Genomic DNA, 14,786 nt, shown 5'->3' on the forward strand with positions numbered 1-14,786 from the left:
ACAGTGAGTGTTCAAATTACCATGTTCACATTACCATAAATCACCCTCAAAATCCTCGCCTCACTTCAAACACACTCCTCCCACGGTTCTGGCCTCTTTCTACAGCAGGTCTGGAGTCCTCTTTCGTGAGCATCTTTAGCTGTGCTGTCCTGGCCACCACAATGTCTTGGGTTGATTCAAAACATCTCCCCTTCATGGTCGTTGTAACTTTGGGGGAGAGCCAGAGTCTCACCGTGCCGCAGCCAGTGACTATGGTGGATGAGGATGCAGCGTCATGTTTGCACGAGCCCGCCCTTCCGTTGGACAGCACTCAGCAGTGGCAGCCATGTTTCTGATCATTCCTCATAAAGACACTCAGGACTGAGGACTTCCAGAGCTGCTGCAGGTGAGTTCGAAGCAAGAGGGAGGATTTTGAAGGAGACTAATAGCAACGCTTCTCTCGCTGTGATGCAATTTTAAAATTTAAACATTCACTGTGTATTGTGATCTCCCCTTTCCCTGCACAAGAGTTCTAAGAGGATGCTCATCCCCTCCAGTGCAGCCTGAGAGAGCTGCTGTAGTCTCAGCAGACTCACACTCTAAAGCCAACTTGTTCTAATCTAAAGCAGAAATTGAGCTAAGGATTTGGCTCAGTGGTTCCACTGTCCGCAGGCGCAAGGACCTGAGTTCAATTCCCAGTACCAAAAATAAATACATAAGTAAATAATAAATAAAATAAAAAATAAAGCAGAAATCGAAGAACCACTGATAAATTTTAAAGCCTCTTTCAAAGGTCAGATTTTGTTTGAAAGCAAACTGACCTACTTACTGGAAAACGAAACCACCCCAGCTTAGAATCTCAAAGGGTACACTGCAATTTTGAATACAGGCAATTATGTTTTTAGGCTTCCCACGCCTTTGCCATTCATGTACTTAAGTAGCCATGTGGAATACCATCACAAGAATGTAATATCGGCAAACAAAAACAATTCAGAAGCCATTCTTTTAGTGTGGATTAAAATATGAAATATTATATTCATATTCCTTTGTTTTAAATTAAATGATATAGTTACCAAGTTAAACAGCAACAGGCTCTGTCCAATCTTTCGCCATCATAAGGCATAAGCTAGCAAAAAGATGTTTTAAACATTTTATCTCCTTTTCCTATCTGGATTTTATTTGAACTTCAACTCAGAGAAGTTTATATTTTAAGTCAAGATTAATAAACATGCTACAGATTTAGCCCCATATGAATGGACTTTCAATGCCAACAATCCTAAGACCTTTCAGAAGGAGAAGATAAAGCTTAAGTAAAACAAAGTTTTTCTGACATCTAAATATTTTGTCATGGTGGAATTTGGTAACAATAAGTATATTGCTAAATATCATGTTTCCAGTTTTCGAGAGCTAGAGGAAAACCAAGCCATGAGTCAGGACTGGGTCCCGGTCCCAGCTCTGCTATTCATTAGCTGGGTGGTCCTGGGTGAGTCCCTTCCCCTCCCTGGGCCTCTGTCTCCTCAACTGGAAAGCCAGGTATTGGCCTCCATGGCGGCCGGGCCTTCTCGGCTCTACCAGCGGATGATACTGATTCAGGTGTGCCAAGTCTCTGCCCACTGCCAGCCTCGGAGGGCAGACTGTGCCCGGGGCACGGCAGGTCTGCCGTGGAGACCACTTAGCTTCCCATCACAGGTTCTAGGGAGATTAAAAGGTCTGTTTTGGGAAGGGGAAAAACAAGGCAGCCAGGGCCAGGTGTTTCATGCCAACGCCATCCAGCAGTTTTCCTTTCCAAACCATGAAGTTTCTCTGGACGTTGCACGGCTTCAGCACCCGGAGAATCAGCCTCATTGCTGGCCCGAGGCCTGTTTTCTTAGACAAGGTCACTGGGAAGCCGGACGTGGGTCTCCGTTTACTTATGAGGAATAAGGTGCTGTTTGCTACCAGACACAACTGTTCAGACTTGGAGGACATTGCCTTTGTTGGCTGAACATTGTGAATTTCACATCTGCTAACTGCACTCCTGCTGCCGGAGGAGGAGGAGGAGGAGGCCTCAGACAACAGACTTTAATTTCACATCTGAAATCCACCAAGCAAATGATCTGAGAACAGCCCATGTGAGATAAAATTCATGTGCAAGGAGGGCTGTCCTGCAGGGAAGCACTGGTGTGAAAAGTCACATTAACCTCCTCTTAGCCAAAAGCAAGGACTAGAATTAGTCAATCAAACGTCACCTGGCCCTGCTCCCAGAACCTCTCCCTCTGCTGATGCCCAGGGTGGGTTTAACTGAGCTTGACTGCAATTCTGTGAAAAGTTCCCTAGTCCCTTAATCACAGGCCACAGGGGCTGCCAGTGAGTTGGAGCCTCACAGGGCATCTGCTTCAAGCTAAGAATCAGTGTTCCTTCCAACCAAGCTAAGGGACTGGTCAACAGCTTTTCCTTCTAAGAGAAAAGCAAAGGAGAAAACAGAAAACGGCAGCACATGCTCCCTTTTTAATACAAGGACAAGACCAGAAAGTCCCAGCAGTGCCCACAACTCACCGACAGGCAAGCCGGTGTAAATGTCGATGACAAAGCCCGGCCGCTGACTCCCACACAGGGTGGCAAATTCATCTGCAAAAATTAAACGTAAGGGCAGTCAGTAAAGAGCAAGGATGGATGGAAAGAAATGACTTTCTTTCTTTTTTGGGGGGCGGGGTGCTGGGGATCAAACTCGGGTTCTTGCGCTTGCAAGGCAGGTGGCAGAACCATTGAGCTAAATCCCTGGCCCCCAAGAAATGACTTTCTACAGATCCTGGAAAGGTAGTGGTATTGGGAAGACTTTAAAACAAAGAGCAGGTCTGCAAATTCCTACAGATCCTAAGACAAACCCAGAAGGAAAATGAGCTCATGTTGGCTGCCCATGAGGTAGGTGGGGTCCCTGAGCCACTCTCTGTGGTTGCTATGAGCTTCCCAGAGTCCAGTGTGGATATGAACCCAGGGACTGGCGAGGTACAACTGGTAGGGCTGGAGGAAGGCTCACAGAGGCACTTTCTCGGTAACCACGGGAGACCTCAGCAAGTACTTTACAACACAGCCTCTAGTGACTAAGGCCAACCAAGCAACCTCCATCACTCTTTCAATTCCCAGACCTGGATTATTTCACTTAGTATGTAGAGTGTGCCTATGGATTTCTTTCCCTTGCCTGAATTTATCATTCTTGATAATAAAATGAACCCAATGCCATTGTGTTCCCTGACTGTGAGATTTTGCATCTCTGGATCATGTAATTCCTGATCATGATTAACTGGTAGAGTACAGTATTGAAGCTCAAGGTAGCCATTGCCTTGCTGGCAAGGTCCATGAAAATTAGTAAAAAGTTTCCAGAAATATATTAAATAAAATGTAGTATGAGCCAGGCAAGGTGGTTTGTGCCTGTAGTCCCAGATACTTGGGAGGCTGAGGCAGGAGGATCACTTGAGCCCAGGAGTCAGAGATCAGCCTAGGCAACACAGAAAGACCTTGTCTCAAACTAAAGTATAGCAAGCTCTTCTTCTGACATTTTGTTCCTTAATCTGTGAGTTTCTACTTCCAGGAAGTCACACCAGCTGGCACCGGTCATCTGGGAAAATTACAGAGACTCTTGAAAAAAGGGCAGATTTAACAGCTAAGAAAGCCCAGACCAGGTGTGGCTAGAATTCAACATAGAGAGAGCTTGCATTTTATCGTAAGGGTGTAGAGCATCTTAAGGTCGACAGCCATTTCGGAAAGTAAATGCTAGGCTACACTCAGGGTCTCCAATGTGTCCAGCGGGCACTGGTATCATGAGCTTTTGTACACAGTTGACAAAAAAAAAAAAACTGATTTTCAAGATAATTGAAAATGTGCACATACACGTGCACACATGTACTCTGACATGTAAGCATGCATGACAAGTATGTATAGCCTCCAGATTTCTTACTGATGAGAATGTATGATAAAAAAGTTTCGAAGAGCACTGCTCAAGATCAGGTGTCAGCAGACCATTTCTTTAAGGGCCAGACAGCAAATATTTTGCACGTTGCAAAGTCTCCATCAAAACTACCACAGAAGCAGCAGATAATGCAGAAGTAAGTCAGGTGTGGCTGTGTGCTAATAAAACTTTATTAACGGGAACCAAAATCTGACGCTCATGTAATGTTCACATCAGGAAACATTATCATGATTCTTTTCCCCACAGCCATTTAACATTTATTTGTGGGTCTTCCGCAGAGGGTGGGATGGATTTGGCCCCCAGGTTTGTAGTCTGCCTTGCTCTTGAAATCTTTTGCAGAATAGAGGTAAATTTTAATTCCAAGTGGTGCTTATTATATTATTTTTGGAGCCAACAATGGATGGGACAGTGTATTTGACTGAAAAAGAATATTGAATTGTGTGCATGGCCAGGCAGAATGAAATCTAATATTTTGTGTAGCACTGTGTGGAACAGGGTAGGTTCTACAGGACGCCTTATTCAATGCCTGTGTGATAATTTCACTTAGCCCTGCGTCCTTCTTACTGCCTCTGAAATATAACAAGTGCCATGTGACAGAGGCACACTAGTAATGTGTTTGCTCCATTCACGAAAGGGGCATCATTTAACTATTGAAAGGGTAACAGTATATAACCCTTTCCTTCTGTGGGCATGTAAGGAGAAACTTCCCTGCAATCAAGAAATATTGAGAGAAGCTGCTCTTCCCTTTGGTGCATTTGCTTGTCGGCTGCTGAGTACGTTTACACCAATCCCTGTCTCCCTTTCCAAATGAGCCATGGGGGACTCTGGGGCCAAAGTTACTGCTCATCTCGGGCAGGCTGGCTCGAAACCCCAGCCGAGACTGTGTGCTCACCTTGCTCCGTGGATAACTTTCTTACTCTTGACATCTGCCTTATGCTTCTCACTCCACATTCACATCTTTAGAGGCTGCCCTTGTGTGTGTGTGTGTGTGTGTGTGTAGGAGGGGGCGTGTCTAGTTTTACATAAGTAAAAAGGAGGAAATTACAGTTCACTTAGTTACTACATCTTCATCATATGGCAAACTCTGAGGTGACAAGAACAGTGTTTACGCTTTGTGATGCTCTAGGTCTCCAGGTCTGGTTATGAATTAGGGCACTGACTAGAAAGCCTGATCTGTGGCTCTACATTCAACGGGAAGGGCCAAGGTCAGCTGTGAATTAAGATTTTGTCTTTGTGAGCCATTGTTTAAAGATGGAGATTCACCAAGTGATTTCTTCCTTTCCTGAGACCCGTTTCCCCCAGCAACTCACAGGGCATTTATCAACCTGTCACTCTGGTGACAGTGGGATGAAGATTCACCTGTGCTCGGGATGGGACACTGCTCGCAGGGCTTGTTCCAGGCCCGGCCAATGTTGTAGGAACAACAGCACATCTTCTTTGTCATGTTGAACAGCAGTTCTCCATCACAGGTCTGGTTGTCAGCATAATAGTTTCTGTAGCACAAGCTCCTTCTCATGTCTGGACCGGAGGACACAAGGATCGGTGATCCCATTGGGGGCGGGAGACACACACACACCCTCTCAGGATATACTCCAAGAATAAGTTCTTTAGACTTTGATACAGGCAGGGACAGGTTTCCAGACACAACTTTTTAGCTAACTATGGTGCTGAAAGAAAAGGACTCCAAGAAATGAATTCCCTGGTATTCTGTGCCACGGGACTAAGTCATGCTGTAGCTACAGCGTTAATAAACTTTACATGACTCTCCACCCAGTCTCCTAGTAACAATTCCCCACTGCTCTTTGGCAGCAAGTCCCTTATTTCCGACTCATCATGTTTTAATACTGTAGGCCAGTGCTGTAAATATAATTCTCCATAAAGATACGCCCGAAAGTCAAACAAAAGAAGGGCTATGAAACTTGTTTGGTATTTTCCAACCTTACATTGTCAACAAAGCTCCCCACCTCCCACACAAGGCGGGGTGGGGGGAAGAATGCCAAGCGGAAGGTGGGCAGAGGAGGCAGCATGGCACCAAGCACCGGGAGAGGCCGGGCTTTGCTGAGGAGGACCGCACTGGCGCTGCCGGCAGCACGTGGGCCTTACCCATGCAGTTATTTCCCCCGTTCACTTGCATGTAGTCCGGGGGGCAGATACAGGTGTAGTTGCCGACAGTGTTATAGCACGTCCCCGGCCCACAGATTCCAGGAGTTTCACATTCGTTCACATCTAGAATCCGAACAAAAAGCGGCTGGTGAATACAGACACGTGGCTCTCTGGAGTGCCCTGGTGCACAGGAAGTGACGACACAGGTGCCAATCCCCAGGGTGCCTTGAAATCTGGATGAGAACAGCAGGAGTCTAGTTAGCTCTTCAGGGCAAATGATCCAGGCAAATGGGTGCATTTTCAGGAAAACAGGTTTTAGAAAGGAGCTCCTGCCTTCTGATGTGAATCTCTACTAAATAAGTCCGCGATATCCTCAGTGGAATAGAGTTGGACTGTGGAGATGTCGTAACTCTCAGACATTCTTCAGGGTAACAACAGGCATCATATGTCACAAGGTCTACAGGCGCGTCCAGTACATCCTGAAGCTGTCAACTATCAGCTGCGTGAATCTGCACTGGTGAGGCAACATGGAAGGGGTGTTTCCCCACCACCTTCCCATTTCCAAAGGCACTGACTCTGCTCTTGGTTAATTTTGTCAGTCTGAGGGCTGTGTCTTACATACTGTGGTGCTTAGCTAATATTTAACCAGTTCGTCACTGTCTGTGTCACCTAATAAACGATGGGAGAGCAAGGGGCTCTTTTGCCCACCTAGGTCTGTGACTCACACATGGAGATAAAAACCACCTCTCCCACCTGGTCCTCTGTCTCTATAGTGACAACTGTGAGGAGGGCCATCAGGTGTGTCATGAAGCCACAAGTATGCCTTCCACAGAAGCTCAGCGAGACGCACTGCTAAGCGGCAGAGGACGGCGGCAGAAACCAGGCTGCCCTGAACACACACCGCTGAAATGACACAGTGGCCAGCGCTGCTCTGCTAACAAGAGGCTTTTCTGAAGAGCACGGAAAACTCTTCTGTAGGTTTCAGTGGGACACTGGCCCAGCATAGTAAAAAACCACTTTTCTCTGGAGAAGTGGGAGATGTCGGACTTCTTGGAAATGACATCAAGAACACCAAGGCAAGCTGCTGCGTGTTTCCTGGGCTGTGTTCCAGTCAGGACCACTATGCTACACGTCAAGACCCTCCTTTTCCAAGTGGCTCTCTGCTCGTTTTTCAGGTCCATTCTGGAGATGCAAAAAGAAAAGATCACTTGACCAAGGCCACTCACCGTCACACACGCGTGTGTCCTCGTTCAGGTAGTAGCCCGTGGGGCAGCGGCACTGGAAACTGCCAAAGGTGTTGATGCACTTCCCGCCCTGGCACAACCCCGGGAGCTCCTGGCACTCGTCAATATCTGTCAGCATGGAAAGAGAGGTGCCTCAGCACCGCGCACAAACTGGGATGCAGAGGGGCACACGTCACTGTGCAGGAAACGGAAATACCTTCCAGTATAACGGTGATGGGGTTTGGACGGAAACCTTCGCCTCCAGGGCAGAGAATTTTGTACTCCGCTATTGAGATAAGAAAAAAGAAATCAAAGGGAATTCTTTTGAATCTAGAGTGCTTAGAGATAATCCTCCCGAGAGAAATTCTGCCACTGCAGCTGGCGATACTCAGTTTCAGGGATCACTGGCCCCTACTCCACCCACCTCAAGTAAGGTAACTTCTTTGTAACTATCTGTCATTTTCTACTGGCTTCTGGCCTGTGTCCCGACTGTCCTCGGTCTTGGGACACTCCAGCTTAGCTCCTGGCATTATATTCTTGTGAATTCTTTTACTCCACATCTCCATCACTATTCTCTTAGAAGATTTCTTTCCCGTCTTGCTGTCTAATACATTCTGTCCCATGGTTAGTTTCGCTCAGCTTTGCTGCCTGGGCAGTAAAGCTTCCTTCAGAAATGGTCACGAGCCTGCCTCCAAAACCCATTCCAAACAGCCTCCGAGCTCCTCTCCAGCCTCACCTGGAAAACCTTTAAATTAACACTGCTCCTCACCCAGGTTGAGGTGAGATGCTGGCAGCCCCACCTGTGTCCTCAGAGAGAGCCAAACTGGAGGTTTCTGACTCTCCCACAGGCCAGGTGACTATGCTTTCCTGATCGGGCACAGAGATGCTCACTCACACGTGTTCACAGCAGGGCACACTTCACAGGGGGTGCCCCAGGCTCTCCCTAGAGAGCAGCAGCAGGAGGCCTTAGAGACACCAACTCCGATCTCATTGCTGCAGGCTGTGTCTCCGTTGTCCCCCCGGGGCCGGATATCCAGGTAGCAATTTCCAGAGCGTGTATCTGTTTCCCAGTGAGAAACGTGAAAGCATCAGCCCAGGGTGGAAAATATAAACTCATTTCCAAAAGTGTTTAAAAACAGAACTGACATTTACTAAGAGTCTTAAAAAAGTAGGCACGAATATACAGGACACCAGGGATTTTGTACCTGAGGATACAAATCCGATTCTGAAAATGTGTTGGCTTCTGTATTATTACTTTTGTAAATGTCGAAAATGGAACGTTCAGTGCTGCTTTAAAAATAATAAACAGCGTTCGTCTCTGGGAATCTTTGAAGACCTTACCAACACAGCCAACTCGAGTTGGATTCAGCTCAAAATCAGGTGGACAATCACAGGTGTAGCTGCCTGGGGTGTTGACGCAGTTCCCGCTGATGCACGTGGTGGGGTCCAGGCACTCGTTCACATCTACAGCCAAACAGCCATAGGATTAGCCCGGCAGCCGCCAGGCTGACGTCACCGCAGGCGGCAATACCCAGGCTGTGGCTCCTGGCCAGGGTAAGCCAGAGCTCACAGCGTCATCTGAAATGCAGTCTCCCACTTCTGAAACAGAACCCCTGGGAAGGAAGGAAGTCACGCTCCTGGATCCTGGAACATAATTTCCCCTCTCCCCTGGAACATATTTCCAAGTTGTCATGGGGATAAAATATAATTCTGGAACTAGGAGAAATATTCCCCCGAAGGTAATGAAGGTGAAACATGGCTGTGCCCTGGACAAGCAGACTTCAGGCACAGGGCACAGTTCCAGGGGACCCACGGTGCAGGCAGCTTCTGCCTCCCACCCCCACGCATGAGGCTGACTTTGTTTCTCCAAGCACACAAAGCATCCCTCTCCCTCCTCAATGCTGAGTTAGTATTTCCCTTTCACTTTCTATTCCAAAAATACACAGGGAATTCCATGTCTTTAGGACATGGGTTTTGGCGAACTGCTCCTCCGTATAATCCTTCTGTCTGTTCTGAACACTTAGGAAATACTCCAAACTAGACCAAGGGAATCAGACAAAATAGACTTGGTCTCCCTGCCCCAGGGTCTTCCCCGTGGAAATGGTAACCCCCAATGGGTTCTATGATAGGTGATTCTTTTGATCAAATCCCATGTGAACTTGGACAGAATTGGATGGGACTCAGGAATCTGAACTTTGTGTTCTGACCAACAGCAAGAAGGCCAGGGTGACACACAGAGAGACTCGAGCTGGCACAGGATCCGGACCAGGGAGGTCTGCTAGGGACCCTGTTACTTTGCTGAAAATCTGGGGATGATGGACATCTGGGGAGGGCATTTGTGGGCAAGATCTGGCCAGCCCCTGCGTCAGAGCCAGCCTGGGTGTCTGAAAACAAATCCGGATTTTCCCTGAAGTCCAGGGCTCCTCCAGCTTGGGACTTCAGCCCCAGCATCCGGGATCAGAGGGTGGACAAGGAAGGGGAGGTGCAGGTAGCTGCTGGGGGTTCGCTTGGCTCCTAAGAGCACAGTGCAGCAATTTGCTGGGTGCCTGGGGCCTTTGGATTTGTTTTCTTTATTCCCTGAGCATCTTCCACTTCACAAAAGCACGACTGTGACCCTGGACATGGGCGGCTGGGCTCGGTGTGCAGGTTGCTGTGGTGATCACTCACGGGGGCCAGGCAGGAAGAAGTTATTGCAATGGTAGGGTGCAAGAAGGATGCCAGCGTGGGCTGTCCAAAGGGAGCTGCCACTGAGCCCAGAGAGGACGGGAAATGGCTGGGAAGCCACACAGCCGAATGCCCGGGGAACCTTCCCCCTCAGCAGCCAGGAGCTGTGTTCGTGACCTGCCTTGTGCAGTCCCGGGGATGCTGGTCCCAGCAACCCGGCAGCTGGGCAGCTTCAAGGGAACGGATGTCTCACCTGTACAGTTGCCGCCGCTCCTGTCCAGCTCATAGCCGATCTCACACTCGCAGCGGAACAGGCCAGGGAGGTTGTGGCAAGTTCCAAAGACGCAGATGTTGGGGAGGGAGCACTCGTCGATATCTTGGGAGAAAGGTGAAAAGCGGAGAGACGAAGGCCATTGCTTTTTTGCTAAAGAAACTGCTTGATGTACAGAAGCTGATACTAGAATTAATGCAAGGACGTCTACCCAACAGCAACCTAGGCACTTTTCCTCTGGACTTTCATTTGTCACACACAGGAACATCTCCTTAGTGACAGCTTCATTTCCTTGGCCCCTATTACCTTCCAAGCACTGTGCTAAGCATTTTACGTGTGTGTGTGTGTGTGTGTGTGTGTGTGTGCGCGCGCGTGTGTAAAATTCATGGTGTCTCATGTATGTCCACATAAGTACTGCAAAGTAAGAGCCACACCCATCACACCAGACTAAATTCTGTAGAAGTTCTTACCTAGCTACTGGCTGTTTGTATTGGGAGATAAAACTTTAAGAAGCACAGTGGTAACTCTGAGGTAGTCAGTTTTACAATTGTCTGTCCCTAGCGTGTGCGTGTGTGTGTGTGTGTGTGTGTGCCTGTGTGTGCGCTCATGTGTGTCTTGGCGTTTCACTGCTCACAGAGGTCTGAAAACTGCAGACTCCCTTCCCAGGCCTCTGTCTCTGCCTCACACTCGCCATTTCCTTCAGCAGTTGGTATCTGGGCACATTTTCAGACTTGGGACTGGCTTTAAATAGTCACTGACACCCTGCCAGCAATGATTTATATTAAGAACAAACAAACAAACAAACAAACAGATCTTCCCTTATAGCATGAAGAGAAGCAAAACTTTCACTGTGACTGTTTGTGTTACCAGACATGGCATGGTACCTGTTTTCCTTGGGTATTTGGAGTAACAAAGTAAACAAGGCATTGGGCATATGATCAAGAGCATAATCTAGTTTCTTGCCACAAGGGCCTTTTATATTGCATATTTAATGTAAACTGCGTATTTCATGTAAATTGCAGAATGAACACTCAATAGTCCCAAAACAAAGAAAAGTATTTACATAAAAATATATGAGGAAGACAGTATATACCTCATAAAGACCAGTTTTGAGTTTCTGTCTCACTAACAAGGAACAGCTAGGAGCTAATACACCAATCAAGCCCTTGGTTAAACTTCTGTCATTTGTTATCATTTGTTTATTTCCACTGCAATCGTTTTAGTTCACATAGGCACTAACGATTTTCAAAGATGGAGGATAGGTCTAAACCTGACAGTTGTGGGTAAAGAGGAGAATCTTATGCTTCCTAACTGGATCCGTCCCGAGCCAGCAGGTCCCTAGGACTCATCCCATCTGACCAAGGTGTCACAGGAAGACGGATGGTGGAAGCTGACCAACACCACACATACGCCGCGATCCCGAGGCGTTCCCGTGGAAGAGTCTTGCCAAATACTCTCCCTCACCTGTGTGTCAGACATTTAGGGGACATTCCGAGGCTCTCGGGACGTTCGTGTGCATTTGGAGAAAGCTGTCTCTCTGTCACTTCTAAGAAACAGCCACAGCAGAAGCGAACTATTGTATCTGTATCAGTAAAGGTAATCCTCCCATGGGACAGGGGGTTTGTGCTCCCCAGCAGGAGGGACAAATGGGCAGCGCTGAGTTAACTGCACCCGCGTCTCCTCTGCTCTCTCTCTCTCTCTCATGCTCAAGGCCAATGGTGTGCTGTTGGACATCATCTGGCCTGTTGGAGTCCTGACCCCCTCCCCAAGCCCACTGCACCAGCTTAGCCGTGAAGTCCAAACACCCTAGACTGAGAAAAGGAAAGGGGAGGGTGGCGATGCTTCCAAAGGCCAAGCTCCTCCGCCCCGGAGTTACCTTCGCAGGCCTTCCCATCGGCGCTGGGCACGAAGCCCATGTCGCACTCGCAGCGGTAGCCGCCGGGGGCGTTGAGACACTGGCCATTGCCGCAGAGGTTCAGGTTCTCCAAGCACTCGTCCAAGTCTGCGGAAGGAAAGGGTCCTGGTTACCCCTCTTCAGGAGCAAGTTTTCCTATTCCTCAGGTCCCACAACTTGTCTAACTCTCAACTTCCGGAGTGTAGCTGCATTTTCAGAACTTCTATCTACTACACTGAAACTCATTCGCTTTTCTCCTCTGAATGCTCTGTGCAGTAAACAGGGGCACGGACATGGAACCCTGAAGGTGAAATGAACCCTAGGGCGGTAAAGTCAACAATGACCCCAAAGAACTCTTCAAACGTGAGCCTTTGCTTCTCTTTGTGCTTCACAGCATCTTATTAGCAAAATGCTCAGGATAAATAAATGTTTAAGCCCTGGGAGGCTGCTCGTCTACTTGATGGATCTATCTTATCGAATCCCCAAGCCCTCATATAAGGAAGTGCTGCCCGCATACAGTGTAGGCAAAACTCTATGTGTGGCTGATACGATCTGCTCTCAATCATATACACTTAAATATACGAAGCGGTCCACGTTAATTGTGATGACCGAGTGAAGCGAGGAAGAAAGAAATTTTTACTGATACATTATAAAACTGGAAGCGAATGAATTCCTTACAAAGCTGCTTAACTATGTACTGACACATTTTCCAAAAATAAAGCGCAACTCATACATTATGGAAACCGCAGTCACGGCATTCTCATACCAATACGGAGCAATGGTGATGACGGCTAATGAGAGGGAATTGCGTACTGTATAGAATGATGCACTGTCCTTCTAATCTAGAGTCTCGCCCTTTCCTTCCTTACATTAGCTTCCTACAGCCAGCTTATCCTCAAGCGTGGCACGGGAAGCAAATCTTCAGTGAGAAACAGGCACAAAAATACACAGGCGAAGGCATACACAAGGAAGTGTGGTTTGTTTTAAACTAACGGCATCTTTTTTACAGTAATGTATGCTATATACCTACGGCATACCATCCTAGAGAGAAAGACAGAGACAAAAAGAGAGGCTGAGAGTTCCCGAGGCTTCCCGAATCAACCTGGTTCCACATTTTCATTCCACAGGGATCTAGTCTGGAATAAATCCTCTTCTGCTAACAGACCCAGCTGTCAACTGACCCAGCCTTCAACCAAAATTGCGGGTCTGAAGCCTGTGGCGTCCATCCGTCGCTCCCGCACCCGGTTTCCACGCCGGCGCACGCCCACCTGTGCACGTGAAGCCGTCGCCCGTGTAGCCCTCCTTGCAGAGACAGCGGTAGGACCCCATGGTGTTCTTGCAGTCCGCGTGCTGGCTGCACATGTGGGTTCCATTGGAGCACTCATCCAGGTCTTGGGGAAAGTGAGGGCATCGTTACTCGGGGTGGCACTGAAGTTCAGTCACAGACAAATCAAACGGGAACGAATCAATGCTCCCATATTTATAACCCGCACTGTTCGTGATGAGCAGTTTCTGTTGTTTCCCAACTCACCCGTGCACTTAACGCCATCTCCAATCCAGCCTGGGCTGCAGCTACATTTGAAGCTTCCAGCGGTGTTGGCGCACACGGCGTGTCTGCCACAGTTGTGTGCTCCAATTTCACATTCATTGATGTCTGCAAGAACAACCAGTAGTTTAGCTTTCCATAACTTAGAGATATTAAAAAACTGACCTGAACCGGTTTTGCACCAAATTTAGTATCCACACTGACACCATATGTACGGAGGACAACTTCACCTCTCAATCGATAAAGAAAGAGTAATACGAAAGCACGTCCCGTTGCTAGTGCTAGTTGTCTTCCATATCTTAACGTAAGTGTCCAGTCTCTGCAAAGCGAAATAAACCTTTTTCCAGGTGAAGACCTTGAAAAGTAAGTTGCCTTCTGTCCTAGAGTATTAGTCCTCTGCTCCTATGCTTCTATTGTTATTAAGATATGTTATTAAGATAATTGCAGTGATGATGTGCCTTGTTCTCCTATTCTCTACAGACACAGGGATACAGCGCCTTTGGCATCTTAGAAAATTTGAGTCATATACCTATATACACAAAATACACTTATTCCTAAATTTGAAGCATTATTCTGTAATTATACTTCTATAAAAATTTTATTTTGGTATCGCTAACTCAAGCACATGAAGAAAACGTCCCTTGACACAGTGTGCGGACCATCCTTTCTGGCTCCTTAGCGTCCTCCAACACCGGAGGACCACACCTTTCTTGCATATTTCATGTAAAACTCAAGCTAATCCCATGGAAATCTTGTCAGTATAAAGAGTACCAGATTAAGATCATACTGCTAGAATGGTTCCAAATTCTCCACTCTCCAGAATTTTACTTCCAAATTTAGCCAAGATAGAATACATAAAAGTGTTATAGAAATAATATAAAAGCACGGAGCAAAATGTTTCCTGAAATTAACCTATTAGATATATTAATGGGTTAATGCTCATAATCAACTTTGTCATTTACCAAGAACAAGAACTCACAGATATGGTATTATGACTTTAGATGGAAACAGATACGTCATACAAAACTTAGATCAAGAGGACAATGTTGGGAGAATTTCCAGGGATCACCTGAGAGAGAACTGTGTTCACCCTTTTATTTACTTCGGAAGCCCAAATTTTTAATAATTTGAAAGTGTTTTGGAAACCTGGTGTTTGCCAA

The 14,786-nt window shown here is 47.2% G+C and overlaps 1 protein-coding gene across 1 annotated transcript in view; it reads right to left on the bottom strand.

Moving 5' to 3' along the window:
• The window catches only part of Fbn1 (fibrillin 1), a 189,011-nt gene that overhangs the window by 43,535 nt on the left and 130,690 nt on the right, over window positions 1-14,786 (bottom strand). Inside the window, exons 32-42 of the mRNA XM_010632676.2 lie at window positions 13,612-13,734; window positions 13,349-13,471; window positions 12,063-12,188; window positions 10,169-10,291; window positions 8,593-8,715; window positions 8,147-8,311; window positions 7,469-7,537; window positions 7,255-7,380; window positions 6,029-6,151; window positions 5,285-5,443; window positions 2,515-2,586 (exon numbers count right to left, since the gene is read on the bottom strand). Of these exons, the coding sequence (XP_010630978.1) occupies window positions 2,515-2,586; window positions 5,285-5,443; window positions 6,029-6,151; window positions 7,255-7,380; window positions 7,469-7,537; window positions 8,147-8,311; window positions 8,593-8,715; window positions 10,169-10,291; window positions 12,063-12,188; window positions 13,349-13,471; window positions 13,612-13,734 (1,332 nt within the window). The remainder of the gene's footprint in view (window positions 1-2,514; window positions 2,587-5,284; window positions 5,444-6,028; window positions 6,152-7,254; window positions 7,381-7,468; window positions 7,538-8,146; window positions 8,312-8,592; window positions 8,716-10,168; window positions 10,292-12,062; window positions 12,189-13,348; window positions 13,472-13,611; window positions 13,735-14,786) is intronic.

Source organism: Fukomys damarensis, unplaced genomic scaffold (genome assembly GCF_012274545.1).
Source record: "Fukomys damarensis isolate Sample0158 unplaced genomic scaffold, DMR_v1.0_HiC HiC_scaffold_17, whole genome shotgun sequence".
NCBI classification, from domain to species: Eukaryota; Metazoa; Chordata; class Mammalia; order Rodentia; family Bathyergidae; genus Fukomys; species Fukomys damarensis.